The sequence below is a fragment of the Rana temporaria genome, chromosome 11 (genome assembly GCF_905171775.1).
Source record: "Rana temporaria chromosome 11, aRanTem1.1, whole genome shotgun sequence".
NCBI lineage: Eukaryota > Metazoa > Chordata > Amphibia > Anura > Ranidae > Rana > Rana temporaria.
The window spans coordinates 52557817-52575615 of NC_053499.1; the positions used below are offsets into that span (position 1 = coordinate 52557817).

The 17799-nt window shown below is 41.6% G+C and overlaps 1 protein-coding gene across 1 annotated transcript in view; it reads left to right on the forward strand.

The window, feature by feature from the left end:
* The window catches only part of CRACR2B (calcium release activated channel regulator 2B), a 70429-nt gene extending 65250 nt beyond the window's left edge, over nucleotides 1-5179 (forward strand). The window contains exons 9-10 of the mRNA XM_040328521.1: nucleotides 3295-3366; nucleotides 4293-5179. Coding sequence (XP_040184455.1) covers nucleotides 3295-3366; nucleotides 4293-4452 — 232 coding nt within the window. The 3' untranslated portion in view covers nucleotides 4453-5179. The remainder of the gene's footprint in view (nucleotides 1-3294; nucleotides 3367-4292) is intronic.
* The last annotated feature ends 12620 nt before the right edge of the window (nucleotides 5180-17799 follow it).

Genomic DNA, 17799 nt, shown 5'->3' on the forward strand with positions numbered 1-17799 from the left:
CTAGAAAAACGAAAATTAGGGAATACCTAAAAGAAGTGAAATTACCTAAAATCCCTCAAAAGGATATTGAATCACTAGAGGCTCCAATAACGCAAGATGAGATATACAGAGCTTTCCAGGAAACACCGAGTGGTAAGAGCCCAGGCCCTGATGGCCTGCCGATTAAATATTACAAAAAATTTAAAGAACTCCTGGTCCCAGAGATGTGTAACTATTTTAATAAAATAGGAGAGGAAGAGGAAATGAGAAAAGAATCCCTATTGGCAAATATTTCTATTATCCCTAAAACAGGAAAAGATGGAACTCTGTGCTCTAACTATCGACCAATAGCATTGCTAAACGCAGACCTGAAGGTATATGCGAAAATATTAGCAACTAGGATAAAGGGTTTAATGCCGCAATTAATAAACGCAGATCAGGCAGGCTTTGTAATAGGCAGAGAAGGGAGAGATAATAGCATAAGGACCCTGTTGGTGTTACAACACGATCCAAAAAAGAAACCCCCAGTCGTACTCATGTCATTAGATGCTGAAAAAGCATTCGACAGAGTCGACTGGGGGTTTATGATGGAAACTCTACAGAACGCAGGCCTGGGACCCAGGTTTATGAAATGGGTAAAGAATTTATATAGTCACCCGACGGCAAGGGTGAAGGTCAATGGGAGTATGTCGTCTGTATTCGAAATGAAAAATGGAACCAGACAGGGGTGCCCGCTCTCACCTCTCCTATATGTAATAGCTCTGGAACCTTTGTTAGCAAAAATCCGGGAAAACCCGGATATAGGGGGGGTGAGAGTGGGAGATGAAGAACATAAGGTGGCGGCGTACGCAGACGACATACTCCTATATCTGACCAAACCTAGGGTTTCCCTCCCTAATGTCATAAAAGAAATAAAAAGATACGGTGAACTATCAAATTTTAAAATAAACCCGATTAAAACAGTAATTTTGAATTTGGGGATAGATAAAAAAGAAGCAGAAGAACTACAGAAAGATTTTCCATTTACATGGGAGAAAGAAGCTATAACATATTTAGGAATAAAAATTACATCAACACTTGAAAAACTTTACTCGGTTAACTTTGTCCCCTTAATTAACGACATTAATCAAGATCTGAAAAATCTAGCAAAAAAACGCATTTCTTGGATAGGTAAGATCAATGCGTTTAAAATGATGATATTACCGAAGATTACATACAAACTTCAAATGCTCCCAATTAAAATACCACAAAGTTTTTTTTAAAGTAATCAAAACAGTAATCTTGAAATACATATGGGCAGGTAAAAAGGCTAGACTAAGCTATTCATTGTTGAGCATGAAAAAAAAAGGAGGGGGGTTGGGGCTCCCTGACATAAAAAGATATTATTTCGCAGTTAATTTAGCTAGGTTGATAGAATGGTCAAATACACACACAAAAAAAAAATGGGTACAAATGGAAGAAAAATTAAGTAGCACACAATTAAATAGAAATATATGGATACCACCAAAAATGAGGGAATTGGGCACAAATACACATAGTATAACAAGGAATGTATTTAGAGTGTGGGATATACTATTTAGACGGGAAAAATGGGAGTATAATTCCCCATTAATCCCATTAGCAGGCACAAATTTTTTTCCACCAGGTAAAGGAACACGTTTTGGAAAGTTATTGGGGGAGAAAAAATTAAAAGACATTGTCACACGGGGAAAAATTAAATCAAGACAAGATATAAAGATAGGAGAAGGGGAACAAAGGATGAGTGAATGGGAGTATTTGCAGCTAAAACACTTTGTGAGCACACTAGCACAACCGATTAGGGAAGACAAGACACTACACCCAATAGAAAAAATATGTAATATGGACAAGCCCCTGAAACATGGTATATCAAAAGCATACGGGATACTAACGGAGCTCGAGACCCAGGACACACTTCCCTTCTTAGAAAAGTGGGAAAACGACTTGGGCATAAAGATTGATAAAATACAAACGATAGGAGCAGTATACAACTATGCTTCTGATATTACCACCATAGAAGCAAACTATAAATGCATGGTTCGATGGCACTTGACTCCATCAAGAATGAGTAAGATTCACCCACATAACTCAGAGTTATGTTGGAGAGATTGTAAACAAAAAGGAACAAATATGCACATATGGTGGGACTGCCCGAGAATGCAGGAATACTGGAAAGAAATTGTGGAATATACGGTAGAAATAACAGGAGAAAGGATTCCCTGCAGCCCGCTGACCTGTCTGTTTCACGGAACTGAAAAAAAAAAACAATATGGAACAACTCTGGTCCCAGTGTTGCTAAACGCAGCAAAGGCCCTGATCCCAAAAAATTGGTTACTTCCAAAGAGGCCATCAATTAAAGAGTGGATAGAAAGGATGGAATATATAGAAGAGATGGAGTATCTTGCCTGTAGAGAGACAGGAGAAGAGGACAAATACAGGGCGATCTGGGAAAAATGGAAAGTGTTTAAATCTACAGAGAAGTTTGTCCGGGGAATGACAGAAGTAGATAGGTGAGAAACCAAATAGAAGACTGCATGACACACAGATCCAGGATGGGGGGGGGAAGGGGGGAAAAAAAAAAAAAAAAAAAAAAAAAAAAAAGGGGTTAGTTATGATATAATAGTAAGTAATGTCGTCAGACCTATGAATCGCTAAAAGAATAATGAATGGCTCAAAAAACATCAAATCTCTAACCGTATAATAGAAAAGGAACCTAAATATATAATTAATATAAAGGGAAAAAAAAAAAAAAAAAAAAAAAAAGCGACGCAGTCCCGAATCGCAAAAAGTGCTCTGGTCTTTGGGCAGCAATATGGTCTGGGGGTTAAGTGGTTAATATCAATGGGACTGCCTGCACAGGGATGGACAACACCTGTGCAACCCCAATGCTGGTAAACACAGCATCGCATGGGTGTACACTGCACTGACGATTTGTAGTTGTTACAGTGTACTGTTTATATTGACAAAATGTGTTACACTGTACATCTACAGTGATGATGTATCGGCTTTGCTATGACATATTGTATATGTTTGTTCTATCCCTCATGTTTGATTCCAAAAAATTAAATAATATATGTAAACATATGTATATATAATTTTTTTTTTTTTATTGAACAATTTTTAAAGAATACACTTTAGAGCACAAATCATAAGAAAATACAGATTTGCAAACTAAAAAAAAAATAATTACTGTGACAGTCATTAACTAACCAAACCTGAGGTTTATTTTTTTTGTGACGTAAATGTCATATGTAATAGCGAGAAATAATTTGAACCCTTTATGTGATTTCACTGTAGGAATGCATATAAAGTCTCTCAGAATATTCAAAAAGAGAAGCAGAGTCTCCTGCGACAGCTGGAACTTCTCAGGTATTGATTTTTTTAATACGTTAAACAGAGATAGTCCTGGACTTTCATTATACTACCAATTATTTTTACTTTTAAAGAATAGTCTGTAATTTAGTTTTCTTGCTGTTAAGCACTAGTTGGATTGCACACAGCTTAATGAATGACTCAGGAGGGACACGTAGGGCGACATGATCAATGGGAACAGTGGTGACAATTAAAGGGCACAGTGGTGACAATTAAAGGGCACAGTGGTGACAATTGATGGCACAGTGGCTGTGTTTGATGGCATGGCACAGTGGCTGCGTTTAATGGCATGGCACAGTGGTGCGAATTGATGGCACAGTGGCTGCGTTTGATGGCATGGCACAGTGGTGACAATTGATGGCACAGCGGCTGCGTTTGATGGCATGGCACAGTGGTGACAATTAATGGCACAGTGGCTGCATTTGATGGCATGGCACAGTGGTGACAATTGATGGCACAGTGGCTGCATTTGATGGGCACGGTGAGGCTGCAATTTTTTTTTTTTTCGTTTGCGCCCCCCCAATAATTTTGAGCACCAGCCGCCACTGGAAGGTTGACTATAAAGATTAACTACGTTTCAAACACAAATGACTGCAGTTTTATTTTCATGAAAATAAATAACTAAACGTAGACGTCATTCCCAAAAGCGAGGTCACTGACCTGGCTTTACTGTCTGGCAGAGCAGTATAAATCTTAGGACTGAATGGACAGAAGTACAAATGTTTTCGCAAGAATAATAGCTCCTATATATTTATGATGTGCTTTTGTCAACAAAGGCACAATCGGGCAAGTAATCAGTAGCCCTTTAGATGGGTAAAATTATTTAAAAGTTACACAGAAAATGTAAATATCAAACATAATTATAAAATATATACTAATGCTCAAGTAATAATGCTGTACTGGTAATGCATGCTGTGTTGCAGGGACATTAATAAAAAGCTTCGGGATGAAAAGGATGTGTTTGAAGCAAAAAAGCTGGACAACCTAAAGAAGAATCCTGCGGAACCCATGCTGGTGCCTAGTTGCTGCTGTTGCTGCTGCTCGAGTTATGCTGGCAGCATGCATTGTGATCCCACACTCTGACCACATGGTGGCGTCAATGAACAATTCAACAAACTAGACAATCCGGTTTACCTTTTAATATCTGTATATATGTAAATACAAGTGTAATAGTGTATATTTTTATTTGTGTGTGTATACAAGTATCCAAGATTCTATTTGTGGAGATATAGATATAATTGTTAGGTTATTTCATTAGGTCAATGTTATTACAGAGGTGTACTTACTATTGATGACAGAACAATTTCTTTAAGGGTCTTTTTTACAAACAGAATATGAAATACGGACAAATAGGAAGTAATAAGGTATGACTGTGATATACTTAAGTCTGTAAATAGTATTTATTATTTACTTTGGTCCATTACGCCTGTACAATATTTTACAGAATCTATTTCTCCAATTGCAGTGTGTACAGTTTGCACATTGACCTTACCTACAGATGTCTATGTAGGCATTACCTTACGTGGTGTCTACAGTTCCCCTATCTCAAGCTTCATCGTTTTCCATTGAGTGCAATGGATAGTTTAGGGACTTTTACAATGACAATGGAACAATATATTCAATTAAAAAAAATTATGTTGTGTTTTTATTGATATTTCTCCATGTACTGCGCACGTTTTATAATGCTCCACCCATGTTTATTTAAATCCTGGTCACTCAGTATCTGGCTGCTTTTTTCTTATTTTGATGTTCAACAGAAAAAAAATCTTTAGCCAATGCTGATGATAGTTTGTACAGTGAATGCAGGAGCCAGAAACCGATTATGTTTGGGTTGTGTTTAGTTAAAGGCCAAATGAACCCTTCTTATTGCTGTAATGCAGCCATGCTGCATATATAGTGTGGCAGAGTGAGGTTCTGTCCCAATGAAAATGGGATTAAAGTGGACACAGAGGCTGCATATCGGCTGAGAGCAGCGCGTAAATTTAAAAACAGAGAAAACTGCTCTGGCAGTTTTTAAAATATAGACACTTGTGTGTCCAGAGCGCCCCGCGATGTTGGCACCCAAAGCCGATCTGTCCCTCGGCTCTCAGGTGCCGCCACTGCCATCTTCGGAAAGGGAATGATGAAGTGAAGCCTTGTGGCTTCACTTCCTGGTTTCCTACTGCGCATGCGCGAGTCACACTACGCGATCTGAATGGTCCCTGCTGTCTTCTGGGACCTGTGTGTTTCCCAGAAGACAGGTGGCGGAGGAGGCGCCGGACATGGCGTAGATATCCGCGGATATCTATGCCCAGAAGTGGGAGCAAATACCTGCAATAGACAGGTATATGCTCCACCCTCCCCCTGAAAGGTGCCAAATGTGACACCGGAGGGGGGGAGGAGTCCAAAAAGCGGAAGTTCCTTTTTTGGGTGGAACTCCACTTTAAGATCTCTTTCACACTTTTTAAAATACTTACCGCTCTCTGAAAAGCAATCTGCTGTGGATCTTTTTTCAGGTGGTGGTATTGGAACGGCTGACGTGTTCAGGAGGAAGACCCCTGATGTCTCAAAGACAACAAGATTTAAAAATATTACTTAGGAGAATTTTTGTCCTCTGTGATATAAATAAAGTTTTAGTGACAGTCAAAAATAGCATTTAGTTAGCATTTAAACAGTGTATGGGCAGGCTGAATGTACCAAGTTGATCAACTTGGGTACATCCCGCCTGTCGGATTTTACTTGCGATTAGCGCTAGCAGCTACTATGGTCGCTAGCAATAATCACCATCTTTTCCCAGTGGATGGCTTTTCCCGCCCCCAGCAGTAAGAATACAATGTCTCGGCAGCAGGGATTCCTCTGTCAGCACTGTGTTGATGGGGGAATCATGCAAATTCGCACCTATGGCCTGCAAATGGCTGCTTCCACAGACCTATTAGATGAGTAAAGCCGCGTAGACACACATTTTTCATGTCATGGAAAAAAACAACGTTTTTCTCGATGTGATTCTTGTCAAGCCTGCCTTGCATACACACAATCGTAAAAAAAAAATGCTCTAGCAAAGCGCGATGACGTACAACACGTACGACGGCACTATAAAGGGGAAGTTCCATTTGAATGGCGCCACCCTTTGGGCTGATTATGCAAATTTCCCTTCTCATAACTTGCTTCTGAGCATGCAGGTTTTTTTCCACGTCGTTAAAGCGTACACATGACCGTTTTTCACGACGAGAAAAAATAGAGCATGTTCTAAATTTTTAATTCCCATTTTTCTCGTTGAGAAAAATGCTCTGGAGCCTACACATGATCATTTTTAATGTCCAATTAAAAAATATATTAATTGTACTGGCAAACTGGAAAACATAAAATCTTTTAGTTTTGTGTTTTAAATACACTGTAAGGCAATAAAACATGACATATAGTCATACATACTTTAGGTGCTTCACTTGTAGAATGTTGTTCAAAAATGTTCGTATTAAGAACATTTGATTTTCTAATTATTGAGGGTCAAATCGATGTTCATTTCCAACTGCATCAATGACAACATTCAAAGGAGCAAGATTAAATAAATATATATATATATATTTTTTTTTTTTGTTCGTTCAGCCAGAAGTTTGAATAAAAAAAAAAAAAAATGGCAGGTTCTTCCATCTACACAAACAAGACAGATGGAGGAATCCCCCATGCTGGATTCTGGCAGTGGGACTTTCTGCTGTCAGAATACACTGATCAGCAGCTGCAGCCAATTGGCAAAATCCACAAGTCTTCCAGCAAGTGCCTTTAGTGCCGGTTCACACAGGGGCAACACGACTTACAGCGCGGCTTTGCTAGGCGATGTGGAGGCGACTTCAGCGCGACTTTGAGCAACTTACAACGCGACTTAAAGTTGCCTCCAGCACAGGCAACTTTGGCTGTGGCCAATCACAGAATAATCAGCTCTGTGGGAGGGAGGGGTTTGCCTGGGTAAACTATTTTTCTTTTCCTGTAAAGTTGCTTCAGTTAAGATGAAGATCCGACTTTGGAGGCAACTTCCATTGAAATCTATGGGTACAAGTTGCCTAGAAGTCGCCTTGAAGTAGTACAGGAATCTTTTCTAAAGTTGGAGCGACTTCAGTAGTGTGCATTAAGACGGCTCTCATTAAAGTGGAGTTCCACCCTAAAAATGAACTTTCTATGATCAGCTTGCCTTTTAATGTAAAAAAATAAAATTCCATATTTTTTTTACTTGCTTCCATCTGGCTGTTACTAGGCAGATTTCGTAAGCTGCCTAGTTCCTAGTCCTAGGTGGTTCAACTTCCTGTCCTAAGACCCCATTGCCTCCTGGGAAATGATGACACTCATTTCCCAGGAGTCTCTGGGCATTACTGTGCCTAAAAATCACTCAGCATGCACCTCTCCACGAAAACCAGGAAGAAACAGGAACTGGGCTTCAGATGCCCACACATATGATGGAAACTGCCACAACATGAGCTAGAGCATATAAGGCAAGTAATTACAATGATTTCCTGATCGATTAGGGAGCTATTAATATGTTTAATGGAATGTTTAACCACTTAAGGACCCCTTCACGCCGATATACGTCGGCAGAATGGCACGGCTGGGCACAATCACGTACCTGTATGTGACTCTTTATGCCCAGCCGTAGGGTCGCGAGCGTGCCGACGGCGGTGCGCTCGCAACATGGTCCTAAGCTCCGTGACCGCGGACTGCATGGCCAACTTTACACCCACTACATAAAGTTCCAGTAAGAGTATAATTACATTTTTATAAAAAAAAAAATATTGTGAATTTATTTTTAAATGTAGAAATTGCTTTATTATGTATTCTGTAAATGGATTGAGTGACACACCTCTACAATGAGCAATGTAAAAAAAGTGGAAGTTTACATTTACTTAAACTCTGGCTGTCCTGACATTCTGTATTCAGTATTTCTCCTGCTATATGGAATCTGGGCAATTACATGCAAATGATCAAACCTACAATAGAACTGATTTCAAAAACGCAGAAGAAAATTGTGTTACAAATAGCCAGGTGCTTGTTGTATTTTCTAAGCTGCATTACATAAATGTAACTATTATGAGCAATTACTCTCCAGTTGTAATAAATTGGTGTAATTTCATGTATATTTTTGTAACATAAAAATAAAAAATGTTTTCTTTCTTTCTTTTAAAATCAAGCTGTGAAAAATATATATCTGCATCATTACATAGTAGATAAGGTTGTAAAATGACAAAGTCAAACGTGTGTGTGTGTGTGTGAGTTTTCATTCTCTGAAGTTCTCCATATATATTGTGCTCATCTAGGATTTTATTGAATTTTATACTCCCAGAAGAAACCACTACTTAGAGGATAGATTTAAAAAATGTTCTGCTCTGACCATAAAGAACCCTCTACAAAATTTCAGTTCAACCCTTTTGCTGCCAGAGGCTTTTTTTCATTTTTTTGCACACGTGTTTAAACAATATTAAACAGTAATTTTAGGCATGAATATTACACAAAACTCAGGTTCTATATTACATATACAGTGGATATAAAAAGTCTACACCCCCCGGTAAAATCTCAGGTTTCTGTGATATCAAAAAATGAGACAAAGATAAATAATTTCAGAACTTTTTCCACCTTTTAATGTGACCTATAAACTGTACAACTCAATTAAAAAACAAACTGAAATCTTCAGAATTAAGCAATCACATTCAAACTCGTGTCAAATGGGAGTCAGTACACACCAGCCGTCACCTAAAGTGCCTCTGATTAACCCTAAATAAAGTTCAGCTGTTCTAGTAGGTCTTTCCTTACATTTTCTTAGTCACATCCTACACCAAAAGCCATGGTCCGCAGAGAGCTTCCAAAGCATTCAAGGAATCTAATTGTTAAAGGGTATCAGTCAGGAGAAGGGTACAAAAGAGTTTCCAAGGCATTAGATATGTTATACCATGGAGCACATATTTTGTAATTAAATATTTTTTTATATGTATTAATATTATTGGCATATTTTTGGCATCCTTTGTACTTTTAGAATCTAAGGTAAAGATCCAGTTTGCTGTGCATAATAATGTTGAATCCAGATCTCCTTTTTAGGGACCCATTTTAATTACTTTGACGCCCTAAACCAATGGTCTCCAAACTGCGGCCCAGGGGTCAGATGTGGCCCTTTCCTTGCCTTTATCCAGCCCTTGGGGCACTATTCCTCCCACTTACAGTAACAGTGGGGCAAATTTCTGAAAAAAAAGGCACCCAACAGTTGGGCAATATTCCTTCCACTGACCACAGTGATGGGACATTATTCCTCCCACAGGCCGGCCCCTCTAAAGTCTAAAGGATAGTAAACTGGCCCTTTGTTTAGAAAGCTTGTAGATCCCTGCCCTAATCTGTAGGAAATATAGCCTTCCTTCATGTTTTTCCCACATATAGTGTGAAATTAGTTTATCCCCTTTCAAACTATTGTCATTTATTTATCAGGTATATAATATATATTAGGTAAATGTAATGTGGACTGGCTTGAAGTAAAGGAATGGTGTGGTAAAAAGTAACTTTACAAAAACAGTACATACAAGAATATAAATATTAAAAGCAAACCTTGGAGAGAAAGTGGGTGTCTAGAAAGAATATGGCTGACTGACTAATCCCTCCCCCCCTATAGTAGATAAACTAAAGAGTAAAGAACAGCATGCATTCTTGAGATGTGACTTGATGGAGTCACAGTTCATAATGTGTGCGCATGATGACATCATTGGATGTCGCATGTGCAACTGTACCCAATGACGTTATCAGGCATTACATGTGTGGAAGCGATGGCGTCACTAATAGATACTGGATGGTGGGCTTAACAGAGCCTTTTAACCACTTGCTGACCATGCTGTAGCTGATGAAAAGTTAGTTCTGGGAGGCCGTCATCTGGGAGGGAGGGAACAGCTTTGTGATTACAGTGTCTTTTGGACACTGCTGATCACAGATTGAGGTAAAGAGCCAATCAGCGGCCACATAATCAGCTGTGTCCAATCACAGATGTAAACAGAAGCCGGTTATCGGCAATGCTTTCCTCATGCTGACAGAAGAGAAACGCTAACTGGCTTGTGTAAATGGGACATGCACAGTGATTATCAGTGTCCTGATTATCAGTGCAGTCCCAACAGTACCCACCAGTGCTGACAATCAGTTCCCACCAGTGTAGGAGAAAAATTACCCGATTTAAACTTTTTATAACAAATTATGAAAAAGATTTCATCAGCGCTTCTACCAGTGTTGCCAATCAGTGCCCCTCAGTGCTGCCAATCAGTTCATCCTATCAGTGCCAACCAGTGCGGCCTATCAATACCTATCGGTAAAGGAGAAAAATTACCTGATTTTAAAATTTTATAACAAACTATGAAAAAGATAAATAAACAACGAAAAGTAAAAAAAATTTTAACAAAAAATTAAAACCGCAGAGGTGAGAAAATATCACCAAAAGAAAGCTCTATTTGTGTGTAAAAAATGATAAAAATGTCCTTTGAGTACATTGTTGCATGACTGTGCAATTGTCATTTAAATTACAGCTCTGAAATCTGAAAATTGGCCTGGGCAGGAAGGGGGTGAAAATGCTCTGTATTGAAGTGGTTAAATTTGTCGGAACTGCTGAATATAGATAACAACTTGTGCCTGACAACATTAACTAGTCATGTTCCTCCCCTGGCCACCAGCTGAGCAGATGGAGCACAGAGCCCAGTCCTATCCAGAGGTTGTCTTTGAGAAATAGATGTATGAGTGCTGCCAGTACTACTGCAGAGGTTGAAGGGGTGAGGGGTCAGCCTGTCACTGCTTAGACCATACGCCGCACACTGCATCAAATTGGTCTGTATGGCTGTCGTCCCAGAAGGATGGCCTATAGGGTGCTTCTAAAGATGATGCACAAGAAAGCCTGCAAACCTGGTTCCTCTGTGGTTTCCTGCACCCCACATGCACACGTGTTGAAATTCAGCCTGTCCATCAGGAAACTTGTGAATTTTGATCATCTGTGCGTAGCCCTCTCAGTTCAACAGAAGCTGGTCGTTAGACCCATTTCACACTGGGATGCTTTTCAGGCATTTTAGCGCTAAAAATGCCTGTAAAGCACCTCTCATGCTTTCCCAGTGTGAAAGCCAGGGTGCGCTTGCAGGACGGGGAAAAAAAGTCCTGCAAGCAGCATCTTTGGGGCAGTGCGGTAGCAGTGTATACATCGCTGCCAAAATGCCCTACCCATTGAAATGAATGGGCAGCGCCAAACACAGGCGATATTAACCCCTTATTCCAAAAAACACTGCTAAAACAAGGTAAAGTACCCCTAATACTAGCGGCGCTTTACTGTTAATGCACCATGACCCAGTGTGAAGGTAGCCTTAAGCCTCGTACACACGGTCGGACATCCGACAAACTTTCCCTTGGATTTTTGTCCAAAGTGAGTTGTCCGGTCACACCCATAGCATACACATGCTCTGACTTTTCTAAAACTTTCCCAACATCACATGGTTTTTCTGCTCTTTACCGCCACCCTTTGGTTCACTTTTGCTATTGTTGGTTGATTTTAACATTGGTTCTGAGCATGCGTATTTGCACTTTGTACAAAAGTCCGATGGCTTGCTGTACACATGGTCGGACTAGGCACCATGAGACTTTTGTTGTCGAAAAGTTTGTCTGTTTGCAGACCGAAATTTTTGTCCGATGAAACAAGAAAAAGTTGGTCGGATGGAGCGTACACACGATCGGACAAATTTGAAAACTTGTTGATTTTGAAGTTTGTTGGCCGAAAGTCCGACCGTGTGTACGGGCCTTTATACTGGCTTTTGTCAAACAATCCTGCTGGAAAACCAGCATTCAATTAGCTGCTGAAGCCAATGGCTGAAGCGCTGAATAGAAGAGATCCATGCATCCACATCGCTTTAGCAGATACTGGAATCTGTGACTTTTCTTTTTTTTCATTCAAAACTCTGGTTGAATGAAAAAAAAAAAACTCTGTGGGGTAGATTCAGAAAGAATTTATGTCGGCGTATCTATTGATACGCCGCGTAAATTCAAAGCAGCGCCGGCGTATCTTCTTTCTGTATTCAGAAAGCAAGATACGCCGAAATTAGGCTAAGATCCGACTGGCATAAGTCTTTTACGCCGTCATATCTTAGTTGCATATTTACGCTGGCCGCTAGGTGGCGCTTCCGTCGATTTACGTAAGGAATATGCTAATTAGGTAGATACGCCGATTCAGAAACGTACGTCCGCCCGGCGCATTTTTTTACGTTGTTTACGTTAGGCTTTTTCCGGCGTAAAGTTACCCCTGCTATATGAGGCGTATCCTATGTTAAGTATGGACGTCGTTCCCGCGTCGAATTTTAAGTTGTAAGTTACGTTCACGTCTAAAGCATTGACATTTGCGGCGTAATTTCGAGCATGCGCACTGGGATTCTTTCACGAATGGCGCATGGGCCGTTCGTAAAAAACGTCAAATCCGTGGGGGTCACAATTATTTTAAATAAAACACGCCCACATCATCTACATTTGAATTAGGCGGGCTTACGCCGGACCACATACGCTACGCCGCCGTAACTTAGGGCGCAAGTTCTTTATGAATACAGAACTTGCGCCCAAAGTTACGGTGGCGTAATGTATCTGAGATACGTTATGCCCGCAGAAAAATACGCCGGGCTTTCTGAATCTATCCCTGTGTGTATACCCAGCAAGTCTTTGTTACTAAAATTCATTAAGTGGCTGAGCACGTCTACTACAATTTATTAAGTGGCTGAGCACAACTCCATCCTTATCTATACACATTAACAGGCTATTTAGGCGATATCTTTTGTATAATTGCTATGGTTTTAAAAAAAAAAACGATTCGCTTTTTCAGCTAAAAGGCTTCCCTGGTGGCTTTCATTAACAAAAAGTATTTTTTTCAGGATGTATTATATATTTATCAGTCAATCCAGCAGTGTGAATCTGTATTATTACTTTAACCCCTTCATGACAGCGGTAAAACCAAACCTAATCCTAACGCCTGAACATAGTTTTATAACTTTGTCAAGTGTTAGTAAAACTGTAAATATCATTGCAACTGCGTAGTGTGTCCAGATGAATTATGCCTTTTTTTCAGGACCAATTGGGCTTTAATTTGCTGGTAAATGGTAATGTATATCTCCTATTTTTTTAATTTCGTTATCAATAGAAAACTGGCACAAAATAGTAAAAAAAAGATTTTTTTTAAATGTAGCGCTACCCCCGAAGGAGCCGCTGTTTGATTTGGGATCGGCCTATTAAGTTACCCTGGCGTTGTCTAGGGGTGCAATTGTAGAGATAAACAATGAGCGAAGGTCCAGACAGTGAATAAAGGTTTTTTCCAATGCTTTATTTTCCAGGCCAACACGGCCAACATCAACATCAATTGGGAAGGGCAAAGTTGATGAATAGACAGAGAGGAAGACTCTCATCAGGCCTGGATATTAAATAGAGCAGTCAGAACTGCTCTGTATAGTACCAATTTGTAACTCGTCGCCACTCCAACTGAGTGGGTAAAGTGCCCCCGGACAGACCCTTCTTTACAGGCCTGGCAGCTGAGATGTCACTTAGGATTTCTGAGAGGAACGGGCCACTCTCACAGACCGGGCTCGGGCCTCTGCCACAGGCCAATTACAATAACTGAGCTAGATAGATAGATGGAGCGAATCCTCCCAGTAGATTTCTGCATCGGCCACCAGATGACAGCAAACATACCTGTCAGTACTATGGTCACCGGATCCCCAAATGGTTGTTCAGGCTCTGTTGGACAACCTGCCTCCGGGTCCTCCTCAAACCGACTCCCCAATCGAACGGCACCCAGCCTGGGAGCCTTTCAATAGAACCGGGAACCCAGCCAGTCGCTGGGGTCCCCTTGTACCTCCGGACGAGGTCCCAAGTAGTCTGCAAGTATGGCCAGGTGGGCCATGCCGGCGGGGTCCATGGATGCGCGCACCCTGAAGGTGGATGCCGCACCTGGAACGGGGACCCCGCGAAGATTTTATAACACATGACACCTGTCACAGATATACTCCTCTCCAGCACGCCCTGTGAGGGAAAAACTCCTCTGATTGGCTGCTGGAGAAACTTACTCTGCCAGAACCCCTCTGTATTTCTTGCTATTACCATAATCTGCCGCCAAATAACAAGCCAAAATAAATTCTCCTGCTCCTGACAATCACAGCGATACCACGTATGTATACAGTATATTATTTGTTGTTTGTATCCAAAGTAGGGCACAGGAACAATGATGTGCATTTTGCTTTTTTTCATCCTACCTAAAACACACTGACACTAATGCCCCGTACACACGATCGGAATTTCCGTCAGGATAAACTCAGATGGATTTTTCTGACGGAATTCCGTTCAAGCTGTCTTGCATACACACACGGTCACACCAAATTCCGACCATTCAAAACGTACAACACTACGATGAGCCAAGAAAATTCTGAGCATGCGTGTTTTTTTTCTCCATCGGAGTTCCACACAGACGATCGGAATTTGCGTGTAGCGCCTGGTTACTTTTCAGAACCGGTGCTAGTGTAAATTTAGAGGGGGTCAGAGAGTTAAGTGACTCTGACCAGGTTAATCTGTTTAAAATTTGAAGCCTCTGTCCCACCTTTGGCTGTGCTGTGGGTTCATGCTGTCATTTCTGGGTTGCTGATCACACCCCAGGCTCACAGGTGGCAGCAGTGGAGTCGAGGGTTTGGGTGCTTTTTCTCAGCAGCCTATCAGGAGGAGGTTTCCTCGCTGTGCATGCTGGGAGGGGTATTTATGGGCAGATGCCATTTTCTTGGGTCTTCTTCCCATGTGGCGCTCCCCTTCAGGGTAGCCATTCCACGGCACCCCGGCAAATGGCCTTCCGGGCCGGGGTGTGCGTGCTACGCAGTGATCCTGGTTCCGGGACTACATTGGCCCGGAGCATCTGATCTACCGCTGGGGCCCAGTGAGTGACTGGGTCCCCAATCTGATGAGGTCCTGAGCTGTCCGTCCTGTTGGAGGAAGCTGTCCGGTGGAGAGTCTGCTTGAGGAGTGCCAAGAGAGGCTGGTGTTCCAAGAGGGGCCTGACTATCCACGGGGGGACCAGGGGAACCAGATACTGAGAGGCTGGACGTTGGTCGCCTATCAGTCGGTTACCTAACTAAAACTACCTGAAGGAGATCCGGGTGTCAAATCTGTTAAGGAGGATTCTGGACCACTACTTTCTCCATTATTTTCAACCATTGGGAGGGTCTGTGGCAGAGACTTAACCCCAAGTTCGAGTGACATTCTGGCTGCCAGGCTTGTGAGAGAGGCCTGTCCAGATGCGCTGTGCCCACTCTGGCTAGAGTGGTGAAGTAGAAGTTGTCGTTGGAAGCAGGACTGTTTCCTATCTACATACACCTGAATCTGTTGTTCTCCATTTCTGCTATTTCTTTACTCTTCACCAAGTTCTACTGTTTTACCCGGCTGGGTAATAAAAGCACAGAAAAGACATCTGTTGTGTGGACATTCCATTTACTACAACTCTCATCAAGTACCCGAGACCAGTGGTCAGCAACTATGCCCTACAGGGCCCACTAACAGGCCAGGTTTTATGTATTGCCTTGGGGAGATGCAGTCTAGAATGCTGCAATCACTGAGAAGCAAATTATATCACCTGTGATGTATTTCAGTTATCTTGCAAACCTGGCCTGTTAGTGGGCCCTTTAGGGCAGGGTTGATGACCACTGCCCTAGACGGCAGAGACACAGAAGTAACTTGCCACCCAAAATAAACCAGAAGCTCCTCCGGGGGTAGTGCTACATGCGATTGAAATTTTTTTCATTGGAAAAAAAGAGAACATGTTCTCTTTCTAAGTCCGTCAGAATTTCCCAAGAAAAAATTCCAGGTGAGTTTTTTCATCGGAAATTCTGATCGTGTGTACAAGGCATAAGGCCTCATTCACACTGGATGTTTTGGTATCTCTCCTAGATGCCTTTTCTCCTGGCAGTGGCGTTCTGAAAAAAAAAAAATGTCCACGTTCCAGTGGCAGCAGATTTCCAACAGTTTCTCCAGTTTTCCATAGGCCAACTTTCGTGCTGTCGACATCTCCACGTGTCTTCTCAAAGGTCTTGTTGGCTGTTGTGGCTCTATTGAGATCCAGAGGGATTGGTCTCCATCATTACCTAGATGATCTCCTCCTACTGGCTCAAAACAGAGATCGTCTTCTAGAACACAGAGGTCCAGTCATCTCCACTCTCCAGGAATTTGGATGGGCCCTGAACCTAGAGAAGAGTCAGTTGGAACCTTTGCAGTCTCGTGTTTCTCAGAGCTCACTTCGACACAGTGTGAGGCACCATCTCCCTACCCGTGGAGAAGGTTACAATAGTTTGAGACCGGATTCGTCTGACTCTCTCCTCTTCTCATCTCCATGCCCTCCAGTGTCTGAGGATCATCGGCACCATGGTGGCCACAATACCGATAGTGAAGTGGGCACAGTGGAGGAAGGGTTTCCTTCGTCAGTGGTTGGGCAACAAAGCCCAACGTATTCACATTACTCCAGCCATGAGGGGTTCCCTCCTCTGGTGGCTTCAACGGAAAAACCTTTTCAGCTATCACTCAATCCTTCCCATCACCTGGGTCACAATAACGACAGATGGCAGAAACAAAGGTTGGGGCGCTCATTGTCTAGTGGAGGTGGCTTAGGGCTCCTGGGATTTTCCTTCTCGAGGAACAGTGTCGAACCCTTGAGAGTTACAGGCAGTGTTCCAGGCTCTGCTGGCGTTTTGCCATCTGACAACAGGGGCATCTGTATTAAACCTCATTCCGTGCATTTTAATCTGTCAGTAAACTTGATTATACATTGGCACTGCCATTCCTTTATTTGCCTGCTGGCAATGTGGTTCCACCCAGGTGTAACATAAGGATGTCATTTACCTTAGGAGACCTTTCATGCTCAGCCTTTGAAACGTCTTTCATTGTGATACATTATGTAGTGGTATAGGTTACAGAAGTTATGTGAACGACATGCTGGTAAGGAAAAAAGCTGGGAAAAATATAAAGGTTTCGAACACTCCTCTATAGAATTTGTAGCAGTAGGAAGGTTTCATTTGCCCAGAAAACAGGGACATCCACTGGACAGTTTTGAAATTTTGTTTTCTACATGTATTGTCCTCTAGCACAGGTTTGAATCTCATAATTGCCTGTGTTTCATTATAGAAAAGAATTGATATTGGTATTATTTCTAATCTGAATTTCCAGTATTGTAATCCTTTTATCATTGCCTTGCTGTCATTAAAGTGTATCTAAACCCAAAGACAAAAATGTTATGGTTTGCAATCGATCCTTAGATGTGGTTGCTGCATTAATTTTCTTTTTTCCCTTTTATTTGTGTTATTCTTTCCCCAGGTATAAAGACTAGTAACACACTTTCTGTCATAGGCCCCTTTCACAAGGGCAGGTCCACCTGTCAGTTTTTCAGACAGACCTGATCGGACGCTC